Below are 25,895 nucleotides of genomic sequence, written 5' to 3'. Positions count from 1 at the left end.
CTCAATTCACAAAGACCTGTTCCCTCACTTTCTTCATCTGTACCCTCAATTTACTAATCTGTTTGATCACTCAATTAACCTGGACTCACTTTCATAGCCCGTACCCTCAATTAACTAATCTGCGCTCTCATTTTACTAAACTATACCCTCAATTTACTAATCTGTTCCCTGAAATGATTCATCCGTACGCTCAAATTACTAATCTGTACACTCACTTTACTATCCTGTTGCCTCAATTAACTCATTTGTCCCATCAGTTAACTAAAATGTAAAACAGTTTACTAATCGGTTCCCTCAAATTATTCATCTCTACCCTCAGTTTACTAATATGTACTATATGTAATATGTACCCTTCACTAATCTGTATCGTCTGTTTACAAATCTGTACCCTAATTTTTTTCATTGGTTTCCTCAATTTACTAATCTGTTCCCTCACTTTATTCATCTGCACACTCACTTTGATAGCCTGTACCCTCAAATAACTCATCTGCGCCCTCAATTAACTAAACTACATCCTCAAGTTACTAAACTGTTCCCTCAAATTATTCATCTGTACTTTCTGTTTATTAATCTGTACCCTCAATTTACTAAACTGCACTGTTTTAAACTGAGGGAACAGATTATCAAATAATATTTTATTCTCATACTTTGGCAGCATAGGGCCTCTGTAGGTTTATGTTAAAAAAAAAACACTCAATACATGTTGAACACATTTTTGATAGGATAGCATTTAATACTTTGCCGGGTGGGTCCAAGTCACTCATTCGTTAACAACGTAATGCAGTACATGAGGAATAAGAGGTAAGACAATCCATGAAGTTCACTTGTTTTTCAAGAGTTAACAAGCCTTTTTAGGGCAGCTCTATAGGTATATGCATGTGCAATATTTTTTTTCAAGACTGGTTTCTGTTTTTTATTCAAGACTAGTTTGTACCTCTAACACTTTTGAGGTTATGGGTTCAAATGCGTGCTCAGTCAATTCTGTGTTGATTCCGCATGTCATTGGCCGCATTTTTGGAAAACAAGAAACACCACCATTTTTAGAAAAACATTGGTATTTTTACTAGATTTTTCCTTTTGTTTATTCATTCACACATCTTATTAATGTTTTTCGTACAATATCAATACTAACGTGTGTTTAAAAATTGCGTTTTGTTTTTTGGATGATTTTGTTTTCCTTAAAGGTTGAACTACTGTGTGACGTAGACAATAATGGTATTTGGCCAATGATGTTCTAACCATGGTTATGTGCCCGATTCCTACTGCATTCAGAATTGTGTTTTTGGTTCACTGAACATTCTAAATGATCTTTTGGTGTGAATATGAGTGTGTTATTGTTTGTCTACATTTCCCAATATAATTGCTCGGTATCAAGGGTATCCCTGTTGGCTGAAAATATCTCGGATAGGCTTCATGTGGGTCTGCACCTACGTAGTTCAAGCACTTTTGAAAATCTTACGGAATATCTTCAGTGGCCATATGGTTAGAAATGTACGTGCCACCTGTTGGTTTGCCCGCATTTAACATCCAGTAAATGCGTTCATGTAGACATTTTATTAAATAGCTGATTTGCTCGCTCGAGGTTGGTTTGTGTAGAACATTTTTGACTTTAAAAAAATGATATAAAAGGTTTACACTTCCTTGTCCGAATGTGAGGCTTTTGTGGTATACAAATGAAATTTTGGGCGGATGATCAGAGTTACAGTGTTTCCTGAACCGGGGTACACGTATTCCTAGGGGATGTCTCATATTGCAGGGCAGTATATGGAAACATGCAATAATTTATTTTTCCAGATCAATAACCCATGGCACAGCTGCTACAAAATCGCAATAGTCACGTGACAACGCAAGTGTTTCATTGAAACTCAGGTGACTGAGAGAGCCAAAACCTCTATTATTGCTTTTGAATATGATTCATGTTCTGTGTTTTGTTCTTGGTATTTGAAGTTATTTGTGTTCTGTGTATTGTCCTTGATATTTGAAGTTTAAAAGTCTGTTTAAAGATGATTTATTTAGTGTCTTCTGTTATGAGTACATGTAATAAAGACAGGCATATTTACTTCACTAATATTTACTACTGATTCATGATATTTTTGTATATTCCCTTAAAATTACTTCCTAAGTATTTATGTTTAAATAGACAATTGACAATGATTAAATATAAAAATTTCAAATTAAGGGAACAAAATAAATACTAGGGCGGCACGGTGGAAGGTTGGCTAGCACATCCTCCTCGGTCCTGCGTTCGATTCCGGCTCAGACCTTCCTGTGTGGAGTTTGCACGTTCTCCCTATGCCCTTATTTGTTTTCTTTAGGTACTCCGATTTCCTCCCACAAAACACGCATGGGAAATTTATTGGACACTCCAAATTGTAGTAACGAAACTAATAAACAACATGATCTTTTTAACAATATTGCATTACAGTATATTTTTGAGAAAATTATCAATGCATGAGTGAGGTGGTAGAGTGCTGTGACCGAAAGATTCAAGGGAGTTCACATTTTTACACAAAGGAACCACCGCCTTGAAAGATAGCAGGTGTGTTTTGATTTCCATTTCACATGTGTTTGAATGTATTATTGATTTTCCTAAACAAATTATCTGGTAAATTACAGGTTATAAGTAAATAATGGAAAACGTTTCTTAGCCTCATATGTTATATCACAACCACCTTGAATTTGAACAAGGGTGTGTAGACTTTTTATACCCCCTGTGTAACTGTCATAAGCATAAGGGTGACATAATAGAATTTATCTTAAGCAAATAAACAAAATAATAAAAAAGCCAACATGAAACAACTCTGTTTTATGTTGTTTTTCAAATGAATTCAGGCCTTCTATATAATGCAGTTTTATTCCTCATGCCTCATGTGTTGCTGCAAGCAGCCGCTGCAAAGACGATAAAGTTTACTTGGGTTTGCATGACGCGGTGGACTTTGTTGCATGTTGTCACTCCGTGTTGCCAAGCTTCTGAACTGTGTCAGTGTGGTTAGCTGAGTGAGGCCTCAAGCGTGGTCGGCTTTCACGGGCAGTGGTTTGGTGGGGGCTGCGGTTGTGCATAACCTGTGTTGACATGTGGCTGTTCCCGTCCCGTGTACTGTAAAGAGTCATGCGGCTTTGTTTGTATTTGTGTGCTGATGAATACCCAAACTCACTCCAGTGTTTATGTGTGTGTGTCAAGTGACTGGGAGTCTCATATGGACGTTAAAGTGTGCTAGTTTATTGCTCCATTTAGGTTAATGGGCCAGCACCACTAATGATACCCTCGTGTTATTTACTCGGCAACTTTTTTTCAGGCAGAGATAAATGAGGAGAAATTGTCCCGACGTCACACAGTTAACCGAGTCCACCTTTGTGTCTGTGTGTGTTTTTATTTTGCGGGATGCAGAAAGCCCACGAAGTGGAGCATCAGTCGGGCTCGAGAGGGAACCCGGATTACGTGGACCGAGTGAAGCTGCTGGAGAAGGAGGTGGGCTACTACAAGGATGAGGCCAGCAAAGCGCAGACGGAGGTGGAGAGGCTACTGGACATCCTGCGGGAGGTCGAGACTGAGAAGAATGACAAAGACAAGAAGATCGCCGAGTTGGAAAGGTAAGCTGTTGTGTACTCGTGACGCAGGGGCATATCGTGTTCGAATTTTTAATTTCCATTCTTAAAACTGCTCAGGCAAAAGTAATCAATTCTGGATTAAATAGCAAACCCATATCTGGGTGCAAAACTAATTGAGTCAATGCTGAGTTACTTATAACAAGGTTCAGGATTTGACACAGCATATTGATCCAGGTCAATATTTGAATTCAACAACCCACATTAATGAGTTAACGCTAACAAAAAATGGGTTATTAGCATAGCTGTTGTTAAAAATGGTATCTTTTTCAATACTGGCTTTTTTCTAAGAAGGTGCAAGTTCTCCCTGTTTTAAAATTTGCATTTTATATGTGGCACAGCTTTTACATACTTCCAGCCTCGGTCTGCATGTGCTAAGGATAGTACACAAAATTGAGACTAGCTTCAGTTCTTTAGCCCAACACAGTTCAATCTTCAAGTCAATCTGTGGGGTCAATATAATGAAACCAACCCTGGGTTGAAATAACTCAATATAATCAAAATCAACATCTGCACAGCAAATAATGTGTCAACATTATTCACATATTAAAAACATTGGTGATTTTCACAAGTGTTTTATAGACCCATAAATGTAAATTTTCAGATGTGTCTAAAGGCCCATTCCTCCTCCGCCCACAAGGAGGCAGTGTAGCTGTTTCCCATTGAAAGGAAACATGAACCATCTCCTGTTTCTCGTTTACGATTGGAAATTATAAACTTGAAAACAAACCTTTTACTTCTATTGTGTGTTTGTTTAGCACAAGTTGGGAAGTAAAAAACCACCCAAATTTGCTTCACAGGAACTTACAGTGCCTTGGCAATACATACTTCAAATGATTTTTTCTTCCTCTACAACGGTAAAGCAGCAGTGGGCAATAGAAGAAGAGGTGAAGGCAAGCGAGGTGAAGGGGATTTTGGGCTGCAGGAGACAATTCTGGGTGATGGCAAGACACAAGAAAACAAGCTTGAAGGAAACAACTTATATTTTGTTTCCTGAGTTGCGTTAAATAAACACACAATGGTTCCGTTAAAAAAAAAAAGGTCATTTTTATATTGGCATTACATTCATCTTAATTTGAAAAGGAAATGTACTGTTCCTGTCAGAGCATTAACCTTTGCGCAGTTCTGTGTCCATTTTTTGGACAAACACTTGGTCGTGCCATGTTGAATTTTGACATGACGTCACCATCTGGGTGAAATAAGTGTCTTTCATTGCTTTCCCTTTGATGTGAAAAGTTTTTGACGTAAAAATCGAAGGATTGGACCAAAAAAAACCACACAACGGTTAAAAATGATTGAATTAGCTTTGCTGATACCAGCAGAAACCTTATCCAAATCTCACATACATAAGTGCCCTTATGTTCCACCAGGAATACTTATGCCCATTCGAGAACCACTGATCTAGTAGATTAATGATGCAAGGAATCCATTATGAGTGATTCCAACATTGAACCGCATTTGCTGTTTCAGGAGAAAGTAAGAACAGATATCAATTGAATCATTCAGGCCTCTTCTAAGTCCTAGCGTGCTCTTTCGAGGACACCCTGGCTTTTCAGTGATGTCCCGTGTTCACTTGTGATGCGATTAACTTTGTTGTCGTGCTGGGACAAAGTGAACAAAACAATGGACGCAAATGAATCGGCTGAGTTTCAGGACAATATATTGGCCTTTGGAAGTTCAGGTGCTGTCAAAGGCTTTGTGAAGCGCTGCATACAGTAGTTTAGCAATTTGCCTCGCAGTTTGTGTCACATTATGTGACAATGTCGCACATTTCACTGTGAATCCAATCATAATTTTATATACTGTGTAGAGGTGTTGAAGGGTTAATTGGTGGTCCATAATTAGAAGCAGCAAAATGTTTTATCACTGTAGGTGTTGTTTTTGAAACCAGGCTAATTTATTGGACTGCAAGAGAATAAAGGATTCCTCTTGTTTCTGCATTGATTTACTAGAGACATTTGATTAATTGAGTTTTCTTTTTTTGCCACCTTTTACCCACTTTTCTGTCCTGCTCCCTTTTCTATCTCCACACCTCCCTCTTTCTTCACCGCCTTTCCACTATTGATTCCCTCCATTTTCTACCCTTAACCACCATCCAAATATTGTCCTTTTGTATTTCTTGCAATGTTGCGTTGCCCAAAATCCTCCGCCCCCATCCCAACACAGCCCCCCTCACTCCCTCCCTCGCCCAACTCCTCGTCCTGGTGGCAGAGCCCCCCTTGACCCGCTTCCCCCGATGTCCGCTGCCCCCCAGCAGATAGGGGGCATGGTGTGGGACTTCCTGGGCAAGTGAGTGCTCTGCCCCGGCACTCCAGCTCGGCGTCGCGGTCTGTGGAACGATTCGCGGGTGCTTGCGTCAGGGCGACGCTAGTGGTCACATGACGCAAATATCTCTGCGTTTTTTTTTTTCTTACAATCTGCTTGCTTTGCTGCCTTGGATTGATTTTGGACTGCTTGAGACGGCTCATTTATTTGTTTCGCATTCAAACCATAAAATAAATTGGTCAGTGAATCTTTATTTAGGTTTTTTTTCATGCATGTTTTTTTTTTTGCATGCACTATATGAAAATGAACAAAAAAAATGTGGCGAGTATCTCGCGAACATTTAATCATTTAACGGACAGTTTGATGCTTTTATTAGTCACAATATGTGCAAAGGTTCGTTCATGAATTCACTCACTGACCCGTCGTTTCCGCATCAATCTTGATTCGTGTTTTACCACAACATTTTAGACAAGCTTCAAAGAAAATAAATAGTTGTTGAGAATGTGATTAATTGATTAATTCTGGAGAGTTTTGTGAATAACTGGTTAAAAAATGTTAATGTTATTATAAATAGGGATGGTACATAATAATAAACATTTCTGTAAACTAGCCCAAAGTCCAAAAGATCTCATCTTCAGCCATTAGACAGATGCTAAATGTCACTCTAAAAGAATAATAATAAAATACATAACAATAACAGTACATTACTAAAATTACTCCTGAGTTAAAATTGCTTGTCTACCTGACAAAAACAACACATTACTAAAAGTATTGTTAAAGTTAAATGTATATTTTAAACACAATGGACCATTAATAAAATAAAACATAGGTGAAAAGGAGAACATGTACTTGGTGTGCAAGTACTTGACCTTCAAGCACCTCTGAGATGGATTACAACTCATGAAGGTAGACTCCACTTTCTGCATGCGTAATAGCCAGATGTCCCAATACTTTTGTCACTTATTTATTCAGACTGTAATCAACATATACTTTTAGAATAAAATGAGTCATCTGACTGAGTAAAGTACAAAAAAAAAAAAATCACACTTGGTTCAGTTCTGTTCAAATTGGGCCTGGGCGATAAATCCGATTTATTCAACTGATTTTTCCATCTTAAAAATCTAAGATTTGAAATTTCAATAATTTGTGTTAACGGTGCTTTGGAAAAGTGGCAGAATGCTGGACAAGTGTACAAGACATGTTTAAAATATTTCCTAATGACTTAACTCATTCAGTGCCCAACACTTGAAAAGAATTAATTAAATACCTAGGATTGTATGCCTGGACTCGTGAAAGAATCAGTAATTAAAATTTAAGTAATGCATGCACGATGAAAATGACTGATTCAGAATCAGTTCGCAATATTGTTGCCTTCATATTTTCGACATTATTTATGTTTTCATGAATTAAACAATTAAATAATTGCTTGTTGGATTTATTGCTTCAATTAAAATTGTAATCATTCAGAATGACCGGTGAAAAATCAAGATTTTAATTTTTGGCCATATCATGCGGCCCTACCACATGCTTTATCTTATCAAAACAAAATTCAACTATACACATGGACTAGTAACTGTCCTGTCTGTGTTTTCATCTTGATATGATTTCTATCTACTTTCCAGTTGTTTTGCAGAAATATTGTTTTTCAGTGTTTTGTGTTTTAACATGCAAGCACACACACGCGTACATGTGTTGTGTCTTTCTGTTGGTTTTTGGTATGCATGTGCCCGCCCACCCATCTGTTCACTCCTGGGCCCCCTTACTCCACCCTCGTGCCACCCAAGAAACATCACCCGCCCTCTTCTCTAAGTGCTTCCTACTTGCTCCTTCCCTGCTGAACTTGCCCTAGCAGATACAAGGGAAATCCATGGCCCAGTGGCCTGCATGCAAAGGGGCTGCTGCTTCACTTGCTTCATCCTAGGTGGGAGGTTCTTGTAGGCGCGGTCCAGATTCAACTCCCGTTCCTCAAACGTCGGGTCCGACCAACCCTGCACCCCAACTGGTTCTTTCTCCTAGTTTTGCTCTCTTTCTGAGTTCCTCCTTTCGTTTCCCCAGCCTGATCTTTGCTGTCTGATTGCATGTCTGCTTCCCTTGGCAGCAGATGCACACAGTGGTTTCCCCAAGCGAAAGTGCATCACGCGATCGCAGATGCGACGCTCTCACAGACGTCGTGACGGCTTCCCACGTGTTTGACGATGAACTTTTCTACCGAGCAGTACGGCTTAGTTCACGCGTTTGAGTTTCCATTGTGGGAAATGTGGATTGCCCAGGGCAATGGTGGTACTCAACCGTGGAGCCTGTGCCACTGCTGTCCAGTGATTGGTCAATAGTAGAGATAGACCGATGACCCACCGGGCCGATTATTACTCCAATATTTGTTTTTGGTTTTTTTTGTTTTGACAAATATTCTGTTTTGACAAAATCTATGATGGTCAAAAATTGCTACCCTTTAAATTGTCCCCGTATCTGTTTGGCACGCTAACTTGTTTTGAATTTGAGCTATTTGCTTGAAAGAGAACGACCCATTAAACACTTCATTATACCGGTAGTTTGCATACACATGTAATGCATAAAAAGAACCCCTAGAGGGTGTTTTTAGCCGGGGGGGGGGGGGGGGGGGGGGTTTAAGTATGATTCCCAGCATGATGCGAATTTTCTAAAAGCAGCCCTTGTTCAAACATTTCTTGTTAGTTTTTTCAAAGGTTACGTTTATGTTCTTTTTTTTAATTGACAGGGTTTTTTTTTTTTTTGTATTTCGAATATCCAGGAAGTGCATTTTTAAATTTTTTTGTCAATGAGAATTTCTTTGTAAACCCATGAAAGGGTTATAACTGCACTTATTTCAGGGAATTATTCATTTGATGTTTCATTTAGCTTTATAAGATAATAATGAATATTGTGTCCAAATATCATTCTATCATTCCCCTGAACTACTAATAATCGTTACTGGTCCTAAAAAAAAACGTATCGGTCTATCTCTAGCCAATAGTGGGCGAGATCCAGCTGCACTGTAAAAGTGAGAATTGTTACTGCTGGGTGGAAACATGACTTGAGTGTGTTCATTAATGTTCTTGGTCTAATGTCTTGTTTTCCATTTTTGTTTAATTTCTTTTACTGCTTCCAATGTGTTTCCCACTTGTCCTGTCGTCCCTCTTCTACCATTCCCTTCCCCCGTCTGCAGTTTAGCGCCCAGGTAGGTAACGTTCTTACCCCCCACTTCCACCTAAGCCCCGCACTAACTCGGGCGCCCCGACTTGTGAGTCTCTTCCCATTGCTAACATGAAGCCATCAAGCGTTGCGTGGCGTGTGCTTTCATGACTTGCTACCATTCAGAAACTAATATGATTCCAAATGGACTAATCCTCCAAGACACTACTTGGAAGTGTTGTTTGGTTGTGTTTCGTGAGTGAGTATCTCAAGCACTCCTCCCAAATCTACTTACCTTTCATCAAATGCCTCGAGAATGTTTTTCTTGGCAGCTAAGTAGTTATTTTAATGAAGTGGAAGTGATTGGTTTGCTGTTAACCACATGTGCTTTTCCAGACAAGGAGGCAAAGACCCGACCAAGAAAGGCACAAACATCAAACTGGGACCCCAAGGGGACAAGAAAGGCTTGGGGCAGGATGCACGGAAGGACAGCTCCTTGGAGACTGGACACCACTCCAAGGTGCGTATGTGTGTGTGTTTTTAGGCTGCCATGATTTTGTATTGTTTAGTGAAAAAACAACTTTGCAGATGATGGATGGACGTTGTTTTTTTTTTTTTTTAATATTCAGTCCCTTTTTCGATCATCATTTTTCCAAAGTAAAACTACATGTCATGTATTGATTAGGCACAAAAGCTAAACATACAAATTCGTCAAAGGACTAATTGATGTTGAGAGGCTGAATTTTGGGCGTTTGATCATTCTAAATTAAAAGTTAGTTTGATTATCATAAAAGTTGTTGAATAATTTGATAATTGATTAGTCTTTAACTAATGAATTAATTTTTGAAAGCTCTAATTGCAAAATATTCTTGCTTGGTGTAATGCGGGAAAGGAGAATCAAAGTCAGTGCTGGAATTTTCAGCTGTTTGTTGAGTAGGAAATATTTAAAGGCAAAAAGTACCATCCACGGGGAGAACATGTCAACACCAGTTTGAAATTTTGTGAAAATTTGACAATTTTAAATTTAAAAAGGCAACCAAACCGTTGATTGATTATCAAAAAATATCAATAAATATGACAATCGATTAGTTGTTGATTAATTGTTGCGCCTCTGTTTTCAATAAATTTTAAACAAATCTTAGTCAGATAAATATCAGCAAGTTATTACACTTTCAAATGATCGCTTCCTTAACTTTCCTAGGAAATCACAATGTCCCATTACTGGCCAAAGCTGATAACCCCTGCTTTTAAATTACACACCACACACTGCTATGCTCCATTGCACACGACGTACTCTTCCTGTACGTCACACAGCTGGAGGACCTGATGAACACACTTGAGAGGACGAGGCAAGAACTGGATTCCACCAAGCAGCGTCTCTCGTCCACGCAGCAGTCCCTGCAAGAGCGGGACAGCCACCTCACCAACATGAGGCAAGAACGCAGGAAACAGCTGGAGGAGATTCTCGAGATGAAGTGAGTGGCGCATCACCCCGCGTTCCTTTTGTTGAGTCTGTTGGGGGATTCGTTTTGAGAATTTGAACTCAAAGCGACCTTGCTCATATCACTGTTTAGAAGAATGTGTTCTCTGAATGCGGATGGTGTTTGACAGAAAAATAGCGACGGTAGAGAAGATCTGCTGCGCCACATTTTGCTTTGTAGCTTCACAGCGCTGCTCTGTCAGCATTCATTTCCCCAGCATAAAAATTTCCTGAGAACATACTTAGTTGCCAGGCAACCCACAGAGGCACCAGAAAGTCACTGCATAAGAGCAGATTAATTTGAATTTTATTATTCATTATGTTGAGGATTAATTTGAAATCCGACGCTGCGGTGTATTAGTGTTTAGCAAGTCTGCCTCAAAGTTTTTTGCTCATGCCTTGCGCTGCATTTGCATGTTCCCTATTTAAAGGGCCTATGTTGTGAGATTTTTAAAATTCACAGTTAAATATATGCAAGTACAATGATGAAATCTTACATTTGGCACATTAGCAATTTATATTTCATGAAAAATGAGTGTTTTTGCTACAGACATTTCTAACCAGGAAGTGAAACATCTCGTTGGCTGAAGCCACACCTCTCGCTGCCACACCGCTATCATAATGTTGTCCAAATGGGTAATTGATTACATTATGTGAACCTTTTCCAGACAACAAGCCCTGCTAGCTGCGATCAGTGAAAAAGACGCTAACATTGCACTACTGGAACTGTCTGCCTCCAACAAGAAGAAGACCCAAGAAGAGGTGATGTCCTTGAAGCGGGAGCGGGACAAACTAATGCACCAACTTAAACAGCACGTTCGTATTACAACACACAATTTGAATGATGAATCCGCTAAATAATCCAAGAGGATAATCCCACCCTTGTGATTTGCCTTCCCGTCCTGTAGACTCAAAGCAGAATGAAGTTGATTGCTGACAACTACGAAGACGAACAATATCATCCACACGGCCCGCACCATCCGCAGCCCCAGGCCCCGCACCCTCAGCCGCAACCTCAGACCCAGTACGCCCACCCAGCCCACGCCCAGCAGGTCCCGTATGCGCACGCCCCTCACATGCAGCACCCGCAGGCTGCCCCGCAGCACCCTCACCCCCAGCAGCCGCAGCTCCAGTACCCTCACGGGCAACATCCGCAGCACCCGCAGCAACACCCTCAGCCGCCCCCCCAGCACTCGCAGCACCCGCGTCCCCCGCAGCCCCAACATCCGCACCTCCAGCATCCGCCGCAGCATCCGCACGGTCATCTCCCACCGCAGCACCCTCACCCCCAGCACCCACATGGCCCGCTCCAACAGGGGCCTCACCCTCAGCACCCGCACCCGGGGCACCCGGGGCATCCGCAACATCCTCAGCACCCTCAGCATCCGCAACATCCTCAGCATCCTCAACCCCAACACCATGGGCAGCATCCGCGCCACCCTTCGCCTCATCATCGTGGCGGTCCTGGCCGAGGACCCCCACATGCTGGGCACCGTCCTTCCCCGGACCAGGTGAGAAGTCCCTCACGCTCTTAGGTGCTTATATCAATGCGTTTAACTTCCTTTTATGCAGGGTTAGTCATAGCCACAAATAGCAAAAAACACAAACAAACTAAACACAAGTAATTGACACCTCTGGTATTCAGTAATCACTTACTTTATTAAGTTCCTTAATCCCTTACTTGCGTAATTACTTAAGTTTCAAAGTAATTGATTTACATTACACACATGACCACACAATACATTAAGTACTTAAGTACTGAAGTGATTAAACAATAAATCCATAAATAAATAAAATCAAATAAAAAAAATACTAGGAATAGTAATTGATTACTTTAGATACTAAAGTATTACAAGTACTTAAATGCATCAGATACTTAAGTACTACTGATTGATTAATTAAGCACTTGAGTACCAAGGGTAATTGATTACTTTATAACTCCCATTGATTACCCGGACTAAACACGGTTCCTTCCCGACATACAGAGATGTTAGACTTTCTATCAAATTGGACATGTTTTCTTGATTCAAATTCCTCAATGACTATCAGTTTCGTACATATTCCTGAAATGAGAAAATTATTTTGATATAAATCACCAATGTCTCCACAAATGCTATGGCGCCGTCATGCGCTTCAGGATACACAATGAAACTAACAGTTATTGTTTTTTTAACTTTTGTTTTCCCCCATCGACGCTTCCAACAACAGGATGACGAGGAAGGCATATGGGCATAATTGTTGCTATGACAACCAAAGTTCAAAAGTTATTTTGAGGGGTAAGATCAATTTTAAATAGTTCCACTATTGGCCGCTGTTTCATTGTTGACTGAGTACATCTTTTTTTTTTGTTCAGATGACTCAGCCACTACTAGGGGAAAAGCAGCCAGATGACGATGTTGAACTACCAGGACACTGACAAAACATTTTTTACCTTACTCAGCAAAAGAACTATGGATTTTTTTATTCATTTATTTATTTTGCTGTTGTTGTTTGTTTGTTTGTTTGTTTGTTTTGGGGGGGGGCATGCGTGACCTGAGGTGTGCAAGTCAAGCGCAGGGAGTCTGACAGCCGAGCGGGTAAGTTATCAGTAAGAATGTTCACTTTTTTTTTCCCAAATGCTTTACCGGTCTTTTGACTGTATCACTTATTCCCAACCTCTGTGCCACAGCAAATGAGTGTACAATGAGAGATAATCAGATGTGGCAAAATATGTTATTTCAATTTTTTGTTTGTTTGTTTATTTACCGGTGATCAGAGTTATGTTCATCAATCTTCTGTGTGGCAGGATTGCATAGACATTTACACTTGGAAAACATTCGCAGAATCTACAGTCAACTTGTGAACAAACTCAAATTAATTACACTAGACTGACATTCTAGTGTCAAGTTCGCTCAAAACAACAAAATGATATGTTTGAATTGGCCACCATCAACAGACAGATTTGCGCTATGCTTTCGACATCCACTGTTCTCTTCTCATTGATTAACAGAAGAACAGGAGACTAGAGAAAGCAGAGCGCAGTTCCATGTTTACGGGGGTCCAAATGCTCTGCACACTGAACATGATGCAAAGTGTCATTTTTAACCATTCTGGTTGAATAGTGGATATCTCAAGAAGCCGTGAAAATGGGTTCAAATGTTATGGTCAAAAGATGTCCTTCACGTCGAAATGACTTGGATGCATGCAGTACCACATTTCCCCAGCAGATAGCGCACTTCCTAGATGATTGAGGTTCTTACCGTATTTCTGTTGGGGTGGTCAACGACGGTTCAAGAAGTGTAAAAAAAATAATAAGGCAGCTCAACATTGACGCCGATAAGGAAATAGCTAAAAAAAAATTTAAAAAGTAATGGAAAGTGTTTAGACTTGTGTGGGTGGAATCAAACATTTAGTTGGTGGAGCCATACCGCTAACCTCATGCATCTGAAAAATACAACAATGTAGTGTCCATTCTGGCAGGGGCAGCTTTTTCATCAAAGCTATGTAAGCAAAAAAGTGCCGGCAATGTTAGCAGGGGAAAATGACAAATCAAAACTAATATGAGGTAAAAAGCATAGACTTTAGCTTAGCATCAGTGTGAGAACGTTTTGCTGTGTATTCCTATATTCATATCTACAGCTTTTTTTTCAACTGTTGTCATTCATACAACTGAACTGAACCCCGGATTTCTCACCTAGTGTAGTTGTGAGTAAATTGAGATCTTCTTTCAGTGTTTAGCAAGGGTTGGGAAAGACTCACTGACAGTGTCAGTCAACACCAAGCATTACTATCATTCATAAAGCTCTTTAACTGGAGCTCATATGGTCCTGTTATGCCTATTGTGCCTGTAGGTGACCTTGGAGCAGACCTTCTTAGATTCCCCAGCACAGAAATACAGTTCATTAAGGGCACGGAGCGGCTAAGGAAAAACGCCGCGCCTCTGCTCTTCCTCACATACACCTTCACCTTGCTTGCCACCCGCTGGACACAAGGCCTCCTCAGGAGATTGTAAGACTGTTCTCCACCTGGACAAAGCCCCATATTCTTCCTTCCATTCTTCCGTCTTGTGGTTGCTTCAAGGTCATGGCCGCCTTTGCTGTCTGCTTCCCTCAAGCCGGACTGACTCCTCTTCTCAGATGGCTGCCCCTGTCATGTCTTCATCTTCACTGCCCCCACGCTGACATCTAAATCCACATCATAGCGACTATGAGCCCGGAGATAACACGCACGGACCTCTTTTGTACCTTTGTACTGGTGTCACCTTCAAAGAGGATCTCATGTTCAACGTGAAGAATCCAGCGTGCCACCCATGGAGACTTCGGTGGCCACTTTTGGAAGAGGTGCCTTGAAATGAACATGAGGGCCCTCCAGCTTGTTTTGGCTTGAGTTTGCCATCATCTTCATATTACCTCATTTCAATCCATCAAAGTGAAAAAGAAAATCAATCTATGCAGACGTTAGTGTTGCATGAATTAATTTATCGACTCAAAGTGTAATTACACCACCCGGTTAGAGTGGCCCAGAAAGTGACAAAAATCTGCCAGATTATGAAAAGAGACTATGCACCTACACACCTCGTCTTGTTGCAGGATTTTTTTTTTTAACTCATGGTGCTCCTGTTTTGGGTGCTTAATAGAAATGGTCAGTTAGTCAAGGTAGTCTTTAGCTTCTTCTACAGCTGAGTAGGCTACATAAACTTTAGCAGTAGACAATTTTGTATATATGTCACCAGGGGCACTTTGTGATTAATTGTTGAACCCCCAAAGAGACTAGCGAATCCTACACAAATGTACAAGAATTAGGAAGAGGCATCCTGTAGTAAAGATGTATTTAGAGTTTCAACCCTCAATCACCCTTGAACCCGTCTCTTCCACTCGTAGTCTGGGCCACATCCCCAAATGTAGTGACCTGTTTCACTCCCTCTCACAAAGGTGGCCTCCTTCAAAAAAAAAAAAAAATATATATATATATATACAGTATATATATATATATATATATATATATATATATATATATATATATATATATATATATATATATATATATATATATATATATATATATATATATATATATAAATAAGATGTACACAAGTATAATAAATATACATATTATACATAGCGAGAATCTATAGAGAGTGTCTATGTGTGGTCAGACATTATTTCAAACTGACAAGATTTAAAAAAGAAATAGTTTCTCTTTATGGTTATTTTTTTCTAAATGGATGGTGGTTGGCAGGTATGTTAAGTGTTTTTATGCATCTGGAGAAAAAACCTGAGTGGAGGTGAACATTCCATGTTTGAAAATACAAAGTGCAAACAAACAAAAAAAATGGAGCGGAAATGCCGTGTGAAACTTTGTAAAAAACAATATCACATTCCTTTTATCTTTTTACATTCCTTCCTTTGTTAAGAGATTTTCAAAGTGTGAGAAAAGACAACTTCAAGGGATTCATTTCAGCACCGTATTCTACATGATGTTAAATGATAGCTTAAATAGTGACACATAATTTCACTAGCAATGTGGAAAAAAATTGAGTTGACTGTAAAAGTTTAATTTCCTGTACAGCTTCATGCCTAAAAGAACAGTATAGCAACCACAAAAACAATGATCGATATAATCTACCACTGAGTCTACAATATATCTTTGGTAAAACCTCAAATTACTGAAAAGTAGCTACTTTTTGTGGGATTTGGGGGGTTTAATTATCTATGTATTTATTTATTTATTATTATTATTATTGACGGCGCCCTACCAAACAAGGCTATAGAACAAATGATTTGCTTAGCTCGCAAGTAAAACAAAAATTGTCACGTTGCTTCTGTTTCATTTAAGTCTGCTCATAAGAACAAATAATTGGGACTCATCAACTAGACCTTCGTTGATTGGTTGTTTTTCCTGGGGCGTCATACTGACAGTTTTAGCAAGTACAGCATTTTTTTCTTCACGGCAACCTTCTTTAGGGGATCATTTTTTCCAGCAACCACACAAAAATGGCAGAAATGTTCCCTCCTACTTTTGTGTTTGTTGCAGCTAGATGATAGACATACAGTATAAAAAATGCCACGAATGCAATCATGTTCACTTGAAGGAGGCTCACTATTCCACACTTTGAAAACCTCCGACTCGGACCATGTGTTCACACTACAAATCAAAAAAAAAAAAAGAGGACTACAGTGACTTCCATTGAAGCAATGATTTGTGCCACCCATTTGGAACTTGCACTTGTGAGTGAGAATATCACTATGAACATGTGTGTCAGCATTTCCTTTCTTGTGATTTATCATGTGATGTCGTCTCGTACATGCAAGTGTTGACATATGACATGATGTTACAGTTTAGTGGAATCGGAATTAGACTGTTACTAAACTCCTCCCCCCTCCCACACCCTTTACATGGTATCTCCTCTGTATTGACCAAGTGTTGGTTGGTGTGTATATAAATATATAAATATAAATGTATTTTTCCAATCTTCCATCATCAGCTTCCCACGGGAAGCTTCCATCACCTGTCACAAAGAGTCTCCAGATTGTGTTTGTGTTTACAATAACAGAAAAAAAAATATATCATGATAAGGTTGCGTTTTATAAGGGACGACAATGCAAACAGAGGAGCAAAAAAAAAAAAAGAAAAGGAAAATTCAATCAATAACTGAAATCCTCTCACTTTACCATCAGGAGGGCTGAGTGTGAACCCTCCCCTCCCTTTTCAGGTCCTTATCCACTGAATACTTGAAGTAGGGGGTTCTCCTACCGTGAAATATATCATTTGCATTTCAAACGTGCCCATTTGTGCTGATTTGATTTTATTTGTAACATTATGTGCCAATGTGAGTGGTGATGGAAGGAAAGATGGCGTGCTGTTCTCTATGCAGCCAGATGCCTCCGCCGTGATGTCAAACAATGACTCGTGCAACGGGGGAATTCGGAGCCTAAAAACATCTTGACTTTGTTTTTCTTACTGTACAAAAACCTTATATTGAACAAATCACTGTGACTAATGCCAGAAACATTTTATTGTTTTTCTATTCATTTTTGCATCGTTTGCTTTATTTTTGTCAAGGTTTCTTGTGGCAGATGCCAGTTGGAGGCTGTACTATTTGTAAAAGTCAATGTTCTGAGCTGTACAGTACTGACATATAGGTGCAAGTTCAATGTGAGTGTCCAGCATGCTGAATGATTACTTGTGTGAACGTGGAGCGTCATTCCTCACTCTTGCATCGTGGCGGTGTGATGTCGGTGTTTGAGAGTGACGTGCGTCTCACTGTGCCCCCACCCCCCGCCCCAGTCCTTAGTCCACAGCCTGTTCAGTTTTGTGAGAGTGCAGCATGTTTTGGGGGTTGCTGGTGTAAATGTTACTCAGAAAAGACTGTGTGGGTGGGCGATTGGGTATTTATTATTTTTATGGCAACAAGTGTGTGTGTGTGTAGGTGCGTGTGCTAAAATACATAAGAGAAAAAGTGATGTAAAAGAATTTATTTAAGGGAGAACCTACAAATGAAGAATCGGGGAGAGAGTGTTGCCAGAAGCATGGATCCTCTGTGATGTTCCCGTTTTTGAGCTAGGAGGCTGTCCTCTGTGCCCTGGTTTGCTATTGTATGTGCTGTAACCGAATATTACTATTGAGTGTTGGCCAGCTTGTTTATATCCATCAAATAAAAGTGACTTTCTTTCTGTCAACGCACATTGCTATCTTCATTCACTTCCTTACATGACTTGATGTGACGTGAACAGATTTTCAAAATTAAAAACGGGCATGGCAAGTTTGCTAAACAGGAAATACAGACCAGGAACTATTTGCAACAAATGTAATCATGAGTCAATCCGCACACTTTTTTTTTTTGTTTGTTTTCAAAACTGAAAATCAATTTCCACAACATAATTTGCTGTCCCACATTAGGAACAGGCCGTCTAAGGCTAATTATGGTCTGATTTACATTCCCATAATTTCTCAACCTGGAACTTCAAAGCAGAAAATACTTCGTTCTAGTTACTAGAAGATGAATCAATTTAAACTGTTTCATTTTACATCGCATCATACTAGAATCTATTATGATGCGACGTAAAATGAAACAGTTTAAATTCCTTTCTAATTGGTTTGTTGTATAAATTATTATGTCAACTGTGATTGATAAATGCCTGTCCCTGCCTACTGTCCGTAGTCTGCTGGAATAGGCACCAGCAAACTTGCGACCTGTGAGGATAAGCGCCTATAGAAAATGTATGGAATTATTGGGGGGGAAACCATTTTTGTTTCAGTCATATTTTAATTGCATTACATCTGCTCTATTGTCACAGAGCGACACGTCTAAATCCCAGAATATTTACACTGTACTGGCATTGTTCCTTGACAATATGTTGCATCTTTAGTCTTTAATTTCCATCTGTCCAAAGTTGCCCAATTCCAAATGGCTTTTGTCCTTCCACTTCCTGCCTTACCTTTTCGTCCTCCAGCAAGCTCACACAAGAAAGTTTTCATTTGGGAGGGAAGAAGAAACAAACGAAGACCCTGGAATGGCTCTGGCAAGTTACCAGGGTTTTGCACAATGTCGTGTTCAAATGTGACCAGGAGAAAACGTTCTCCATTTCTGCCTTGCTGCTTGTCCCAGTGGATGAGACACAACGAGGCCATGAAAACATCCAAGTATGGAGACTCAGGCGCATTCACGTCTGCTCTACCCGCCTGGAGCGCCTCCCCTTGCAAACTACTCCACTCATGCGCCAGCCCCAAAGCTTTGCGAGTCAGGATGAGCACCGTGCGGCCTCCCAAGTTCTTCACGTGCAGCAGCTGGGAATGAAGCCACGGAAGGGGCCCCAGCTTGCATTGCTCCATCCTGCTCCACTGGTCCACAGACACGCTGAAGCCTTGATTCCTCAGCAGGCATCCCAGACCACAAACCTCCGAAACGGCGTCGTGCACATCTGGCGGACTCAGCAGGACTACATGACCTTTTGTGCCAACTTAAAAAAAAAAAAATAGTCATCAGGGTAGTTTCATTTTTTAAAAGAGAAATGAACGCTTACTCTATAGAATAAGATGAATCATAATCAAAAATAATAATCAATCCACCCCGTAAAAGATCTTGCATGGCTTGAACCTACTCTTGACAAAGCCATGGAGAAGATACAAGATGAATGCTGTCAAAGTAATCACGAACAAAACAGCCACGGCAAGCAGATTCCAGCGCCACCTGGCTGCTGCAATGACAACAATCAAAACAAGAAACCTCAGCGTTGTAAAAGTTTAAATTGCATACAGCATTTATCTTTAATGCATGAAAACTTACTGCGATGAAAGCAGAAAGGTCCCAGGTAGAGGTTCCCCTTCCTTAAATGCACCTGTGTATGAATATCAAAGTTATTATAGTTAACAAAAACTAACAACTTGCTGACTAAAACTAAGATTGAAACATTTTTATTGATGATAAAAATATATTTTGACATTATTGTACGTCTAAGGTTACTTTACTTTTGTACACAATCGTAACTTTTGTTTTATCTTGCACTCAACAAATACTACATGTACATTTAAAAATAAATAAATAAAACCAAGAGAGGTGTGTTAAATATTGCTGAATGTAGCTGATCGGTGATACCTGGTGCATTCAAATGCAGTCGGACAATTCAAACTAAAACAAAAAAAACGTCCATACTGTATATGCATTAAGCTTTAATAGTTGCCAATATCTCAAGAATTTTGACTTTCTATCATACTATAAAAGCTGGCATACGTCAAGAAGAATTAACGGGGTGAAATTACTTTGATATTTTACTTAATTACAATAATAGTCCATCAAGTCTCTGAGGTTTAGCAATAGATATTGCTTCTTTGTAGAGCCGTTTACAATGGCTAAATAAATAACAAGGCTTCCGTCTTCCATGCTAGTGGTTGAACGAATCAAAATAAAAAAGAGTAGCAGTTGTGGTCTCTATGCTGGGTTTTTTTTTTTTTTTTTTTTTTTTTTTTTTAGGATGCTTCCCTTACAATTCAAAACTTAAACGTAAAAATAGAATGACAGTTTTGTCACTATGTATCACAAAGCAGACTGAAGTAGATCATGAGTCTTTGCTGATTCTACAGCCAAAAACATTTGTAAATCATTTTGGAACCGATAAACGTTTATTGTAAAAAAACAGTAGAATCAAATCGTGCACCGAAAATCATAAATCAGTAAGACAGTGAAAGATTCCTACCCTTAAATATTAATGCTAAATCTAAAACAGATTGAAACAAAAACATTTGTTTTTGTAATAAAAACAAATTACAACTAAATAAAAACGTGTAAGCAAAACAAAAAGTGACAGCAAGACAATATCCAAAGCAAATATAATGTCGATAAACATACAATAATTTGATGGGGAAAAAAAGTAGTGAGAATGCTTGAGAACGTTTTTTTTTTTTTTTTTTTTACCATCACACACGGTGACAACTGCAGGTTGATGTCTTCAAAGGCACCCACTCTCACCTGCAGGGACACAATTAATATTAGTCAAGTGCACGGTGTGGTTACCGCCAAACTTGCTGTGTATCATTCGTTCTATATTCATGATGTAAAAGTAGTGTTGTACATACAATCGCATAAACACAAAATAAAAAACATGAGGGTATGCCAATAATGTAAGATAATATGTTTTGTTTTGTTTTCTCACCCATTGCTTTTTGCTGTTTTGCTCCCATGTTGCATTATCCAAATGTTGTCGAAAGCCCTCAATCTCCTTGCAATTATCACCTGAAATCCACTGGCAGGGCCACACTTCCCCTGCTAGCCTACAGGGGGCAGACAAGTTCCACAGCAGCATTTGGGCCTTGTTGTTCATTTGACCGTAGCCCACAGAGGCGCTCAGGTTCTGCCAAATGTTTTTCTCAAGGAACCCTAATGGGGATGTCCAAAATTAATAAACAGCACTTAACTTATTATTATACTTGCATGTCATTGAAAAGCTGATATTTAGTTTTGTTACCACTATTTACTATGGGAAGCAAGTTGGGGTTTTTTATGCAATCAGATTGGAGGCCGCATTGGATTTTCACATACCAATATTTTTGAAGGGGCAGCTCTGAGAGCGTCTTGGCGTGTCATCATCCCAAACCTGTAAACAAATCCATTATTCACACGTATAAATTGCCACAAATCAATGTACCAGGCCTGGACATGTTTGAAATGAAAATACCTGGAGACACAAGCAGGGGGTCACTGCGTGCAGTGGGACGGTTTTACTCTCCCAACCCTAGAAAGAGACATCAAATAAGAAATGAAACTTGTGTAAAGCAGGCCCTCCTACCCCATGAAATAAAAGGGGAATAGGCTCTAGGGTTTGGGTTTCATTTTCAAGGAATAAAAAAAAAACATTAACATGTTTTGTTTCCTTTAACGACAATATCTAATAAGCATTTGGGAGGAGGGGCATGTACAGTAAGGTCCTTTAAAATATATGTATACTAATGAGGGATAGTAAGGCGGGATTTCCATCCATCTGTCTGTTTGTCCATCCATCAATCCATCCATAAGTTATGGCAATATGTCGAACAAGCAATCTGTTTTGCAACACAGACCTGGCACCTTCCATCCGCTTCATACTGGATGCATAAGTTGCTCCTTCCAGCAAACATCAGCTCTACTTGCTTCATTGTTTGGTTGATTACAGCATTGACTGTAGGCACTAGAAGAAGGAGTGCTTTTGTTTATTTTCCTCATAATGCAAATATTTCACATAGTACTGTACATATTGCAATATGTAGACTCACTCACCGTGACACTCTTTGATGGGTTTGGGCAAATTTTGAGAGCACACTGCAGATAGACAGAATTGCTAATGTCATATAGCGGCCATGACCTTTATAACTACCAGTTCAACATGTCGTTGAAAATGATACCTTCATGAAGAGAAGGAGCCACAACTTCCCCGATGAGATGCAGCGCTTTTGAAGGATAAACATACACTATACTGCTGAAGGAAACCCCGACTGGATTAGAAATCACCAAAGACATCTACGCAGTCATAAATAAGGGAAAAGTCAAATAAGTTACATATTAGTGGACATATTATTATTGCATTTTTACAAAATCAATCATGTAATCATATTTGACCTTTGCTTCTTTCCTTGCATCAAGCCTTGTAGGAATGACTTTGAATTCCACTCTCAGGCATGCCGGAAATGTCGGTGGCGTTTTGTAACATAACGTCACAGATGCTGCTGCGCAGTGTAGAGAACAACATAACAACTGTCGTCATTTAAAACAACAGTAATAAACAAAACTACCAATATTGTACAATCACAGAAATAAAGATTCTTCCTTCACAGAGAATTAAGAATACATGCATGAAAGTTTTGTTACATTGTCTGTCTACACGAGTTGTGCCACTATTCGTGTTCAAATATATTTTTGCTTCATGGTCACCATACTACTATAAAACACTTTACAAAATTGTTATTGTCTGCGACGAAGGTGATGGCCACCTGCTGAAAATATGGCCACCTCTGCATCCTCCTTAGTGTCACTTGAGAGAAGCTTTTGGTCTACGTCTTCACCCACGTGGATGATGAGTTCAGCGTCTATTAGTAGACACAGTGGAGCGTTTGCTTTGCAGCAGAGCTCCACTTTAGGCGTCACCGTCTTGACGTCGGCGGCATTGCTCTCCAGGATGCCGAGCGGCATCTCAGGTGACGCAGTGCACTCAGTGAGACCCTAAATAGATGACGAACGAAAAAATATTTGTGTTGGGCAGTTGAAAGGTGTAGTAAGAGTTTTCTCCGTTAGATGGCAGACATCACTCAAGCATTCTTTCAAACCCAAGCCTTTACTGATACATCACAAAAGAAGTCTGAGGACCCCCATCAATTTTGAGCTTGCATTCTTTTTTGTTATTTGTTTTTCTCTTACTTAAAATAATGCAAGTTTAGTTTACTGCCATTTTTCAGTATATTTTATATTATATATTAAATTGTATATAATACATACTGTATATTATATTTTAGAGGCCATTTTTAATGTTCAGAAGGCTACTATTTTGACAGACTGCATTCCATTTACTTTTACTCTTCTAAAGTCATTTTTATTTGAAGTCTTTTTATTTTTATTTGTTTAGAATATTTTTGCTACCCACTTTTCGCTTTCAAGCGTCCAGCAATCAAACTTGTGTCCGCCGCATAAAAACAGTACGTACCACTCACAACATTATGAATGCAGAAAATACACAAAGAACTGACTACAAACATTTCTTATAAATAGGTCACTGCCAGACCATTTAAAAGGGATTGTTGACCAATATAGTCAAAGGCTGTGAATGAGTTCATTTATTCACTGACAGCCCAGTAAAAATGGATTAGTGAGGCCTATAGCTATCAATGTTAGTGAATTAATTAATACAGGTAAAAGACCACTTTCACACGCTGTAATCACAACGAAACTCATTCAAACACCTTTTTAACCCTTCGTTTTGTGATGTTTGTTGTTTGTGGTGCTAGAACCAAGAACATTTAATTAAATAACGTTTATAATGCATTTAAGTACAAATCTACAACATCCCTGATAGGTGACAGGAAATCAAAATGCTGTTTTAAGGTGCCTTACCTGTGAACATGTGACTTCGGAGACGTCATTTCCCACCCAACCGTTGACAGGCTTATAAAAAGCCAGTAAAAAACAACAAACGGGCCAAAGAAAAAGAAACATATTTCCATTGAGTCAGTGTGAAGAGTCTCAAGCATTTTTGTTCATGCGATTGTGCTGGGAGTGTCAGGTTCCACTGTGTGACTTGAGGTTAGAGATTAACAGCCAGCTGGCGTAGAGTCAAAACAATCATCATTTGGTTGGTGTCATGTCAATCTGGGGAAAAGGGTCACAAAAAATGGCTGCTGAGGAATTTGCTCTATCTTGCACATCAGTTAATATATATATATATATATATATATATATATATATATATATATATATATATATATATATATATATATACCAACTGAAGTTGTTCAATCACCAGTGGTTCACAAAGCATTTTAAATCTTAGTTTAAGTGTAAAAGTTGATGAGCAGTAATAACGATAAAAATAATAATAAAAAGTTGATTTACCTTTTTGAATAAATGTCATATAATCCATTCCGAGGAGTGAATTCAAATGCCTCACATGTAAGTCACGGGAGGGGAAAAAAACCGAGAGAATTCACCACACCCTCTCTCTCCTTTTTTTTTTAAACAACGTAAGGACAGGTAGTTCAAAGTCCCCATTTATGAATCATAGCACAACTCCAGCTTTAACTTAAAAAGCAACTCTTTTACATTTTGGCAACAAGTCGATAGTCGTGGCATTTCAGCATTAAAAGTAGTTGAAAAACTAGTTGCGCACCAGACAAACCCTCAGGAAATATGACTCAGGACCGGTTGGAGCACATTATGTTGAACATAATGCCACAATTACGTGGGCAGCAATTTACAGTTGCTCACCTGTAGGGATGCAGACTTTGGTACCAGTCACTGTTTGAATATGTTGCAGACCAATCAAAAAGAAATAGAAACTAGATAAAACACTAACATGATAGTATGCTTCCTAATTACTGTCATGGTGCCCTTAAAGGTGTACTGAAGTCAAAAATTCTCATAATGTAAATGTGTTTCTGTGTCTCAAGTAAGCTAAATACGACGTTCTGGTTAATTTTGCGTTTCTGCAAAATTCCTCTCAGGGGGCAACCATTTTGCTGCTTTCTATTACAGTTGCTCAAGGCTGAGGCAACAAGCAGTCACAGCTCACCTGTTGAGGGATTTGTCAGATGACATTTATAGTGTAGCATTTTGTGTGTGTGAGTGTGTGAGCAAAGATCCTTATCTTAACCTTCAGCCACTGTGATGTCATTTTCAGTGGAAAGCAAGATGCATAATTCATGTTCCACAAATGCGACACTGCCCCACATTGTTCGTATCTGCCACTTAACCACAAACTTCATCTCTCTCTCTCTCTCTCTCTCTCTCTCTCTCTCTCTCTCTCTCTCTCTCTCCTCCCCCCATTATATTAATATTCCCATGCATGCATATATATATATATATATATATATATATATATATATATATATATATATATATATACAGTAGTCTGGTTTTCCTGTGTGGAATTTGTATCGTGTGTTGTCTCAGGTTGTTTTGCTTCCATCCACATATCAAAAACATAATTTATGCACCTGTCTGCATTGCATGCCATTTTGATTCTTCTTTTAATGATGCATAATTAAAAGAACACCCTTTGGCAATTTCAAGTTCACGTTCATGTTTGCCGTTGTTCCATTCCAATTGAAACTAAACACAAATGTCTGACTTTTTTTGACTAAAGTTCAGCTTCATGCAGTGTGGCTGGTTGCGGTTAGTTGTTCATTTTGGCTGATTTTTTGTTTACACCTACAAAGGACTTATTTGAATCTTTGAAACATT

At 39.2% G+C, this 25,895-nt stretch overlaps 2 protein-coding genes across 12 annotated transcripts in view; one reads left to right on the top strand and one right to left on the bottom strand.

The window, feature by feature from the left end:
- Positions 1–15,437, top strand: part of erc2 (ELKS/RAB6-interacting/CAST family member 2) — a 41,132-nt gene extending 25,695 nt beyond the window's left edge. For 6 of the 9 annotated variants that reach the window (XM_088423551.1, XM_088423549.1, XM_088423548.1 and 3 more), the window contains 9 exons: positions 3,389–3,591; positions 5,773–5,895; positions 9,415–9,538; positions 10,333–10,493; positions 11,167–11,314; positions 11,407–12,009; positions 12,707–12,774; positions 12,852–13,074; positions 14,329–15,437. In XM_088423551.1, the coding sequence (XP_088279677.1) occupies positions 3,389–3,591; positions 5,773–5,895; positions 9,415–9,538; positions 10,333–10,493; positions 11,167–11,314; positions 11,407–12,009; positions 12,707–12,733 (1,389 nt within the window). In that variant the 3' untranslated portion in view covers positions 12,734–12,774; positions 12,852–13,074; positions 14,329–15,437. The remainder of the gene's footprint in view (positions 1–3,388; positions 3,592–5,772; positions 5,896–9,414; positions 9,539–10,332; positions 10,494–11,166; positions 11,315–11,406; positions 12,010–12,706; positions 12,775–12,851; positions 13,075–14,328) is intronic. The other 3 variants (XM_088423544.1, XM_088423547.1, XM_088423550.1) reach the window with 3 other exon arrangements.
- A 3,158-nt stretch (positions 15,438–18,595) lies between these two features.
- On the bottom strand, positions 18,596–25,448 carry il17rc (interleukin 17 receptor C). 3 transcript variants are annotated; one of them, XM_088422357.1, is made up of 14 exons: positions 24,549–25,448; positions 24,051–24,305; positions 22,937–23,165; positions 22,566–22,669; positions 22,352–22,466; positions 22,227–22,268; positions 22,031–22,137; positions 21,649–21,705; positions 21,513–21,567; positions 21,127–21,350; positions 20,889–20,942; positions 19,764–19,815; positions 19,579–19,674; positions 18,596–19,437 (listed from the first exon to the last, which is right to left on the bottom strand). In XM_088422357.1, the coding sequence occupies exons 2-14, from the start codon at positions 24,150–24,152 to the stop codon at positions 18,785–18,787; spliced, it is 1,890 nt and encodes a 629-aa protein (XP_088278483.1). In that variant the 5' UTR covers positions 24,153–24,305; positions 24,549–25,448; the 3' UTR covers positions 18,596–18,784. The 3 variants fall into 3 exon arrangements, with proteins under 3 accessions (XP_088278483.1, XP_088278481.1, XP_088278484.1); XM_088422355.1 differs by having other exon boundaries at positions 18,597–19,437; positions 22,566–22,672; XM_088422358.1 differs by lacking the exons at positions 24,051–24,305; positions 24,549–25,448 and having other exon boundaries at positions 18,599–19,437; positions 22,566–22,672; positions 22,956–22,976.
- Between the last annotated feature and the right edge of the window lie 447 nt (positions 25,449–25,895).

The sequence above is a fragment of the Hippichthys cyanospilos genome, chromosome 9 (genome assembly GCF_059441005.1).
Source record: "Hippichthys cyanospilos isolate Australia breed blue-spotted pipefish chromosome 9, RoL_Hcya_1.0, whole genome shotgun sequence".
NCBI classification, from domain to species: domain Eukaryota; kingdom Metazoa; phylum Chordata; class Actinopteri; order Syngnathiformes; family Syngnathidae; genus Hippichthys; species Hippichthys cyanospilos.
Note: the sequence above shows the minus strand (reverse complement) of the source record. Positions and strands in the feature narration are given on the sequence as shown.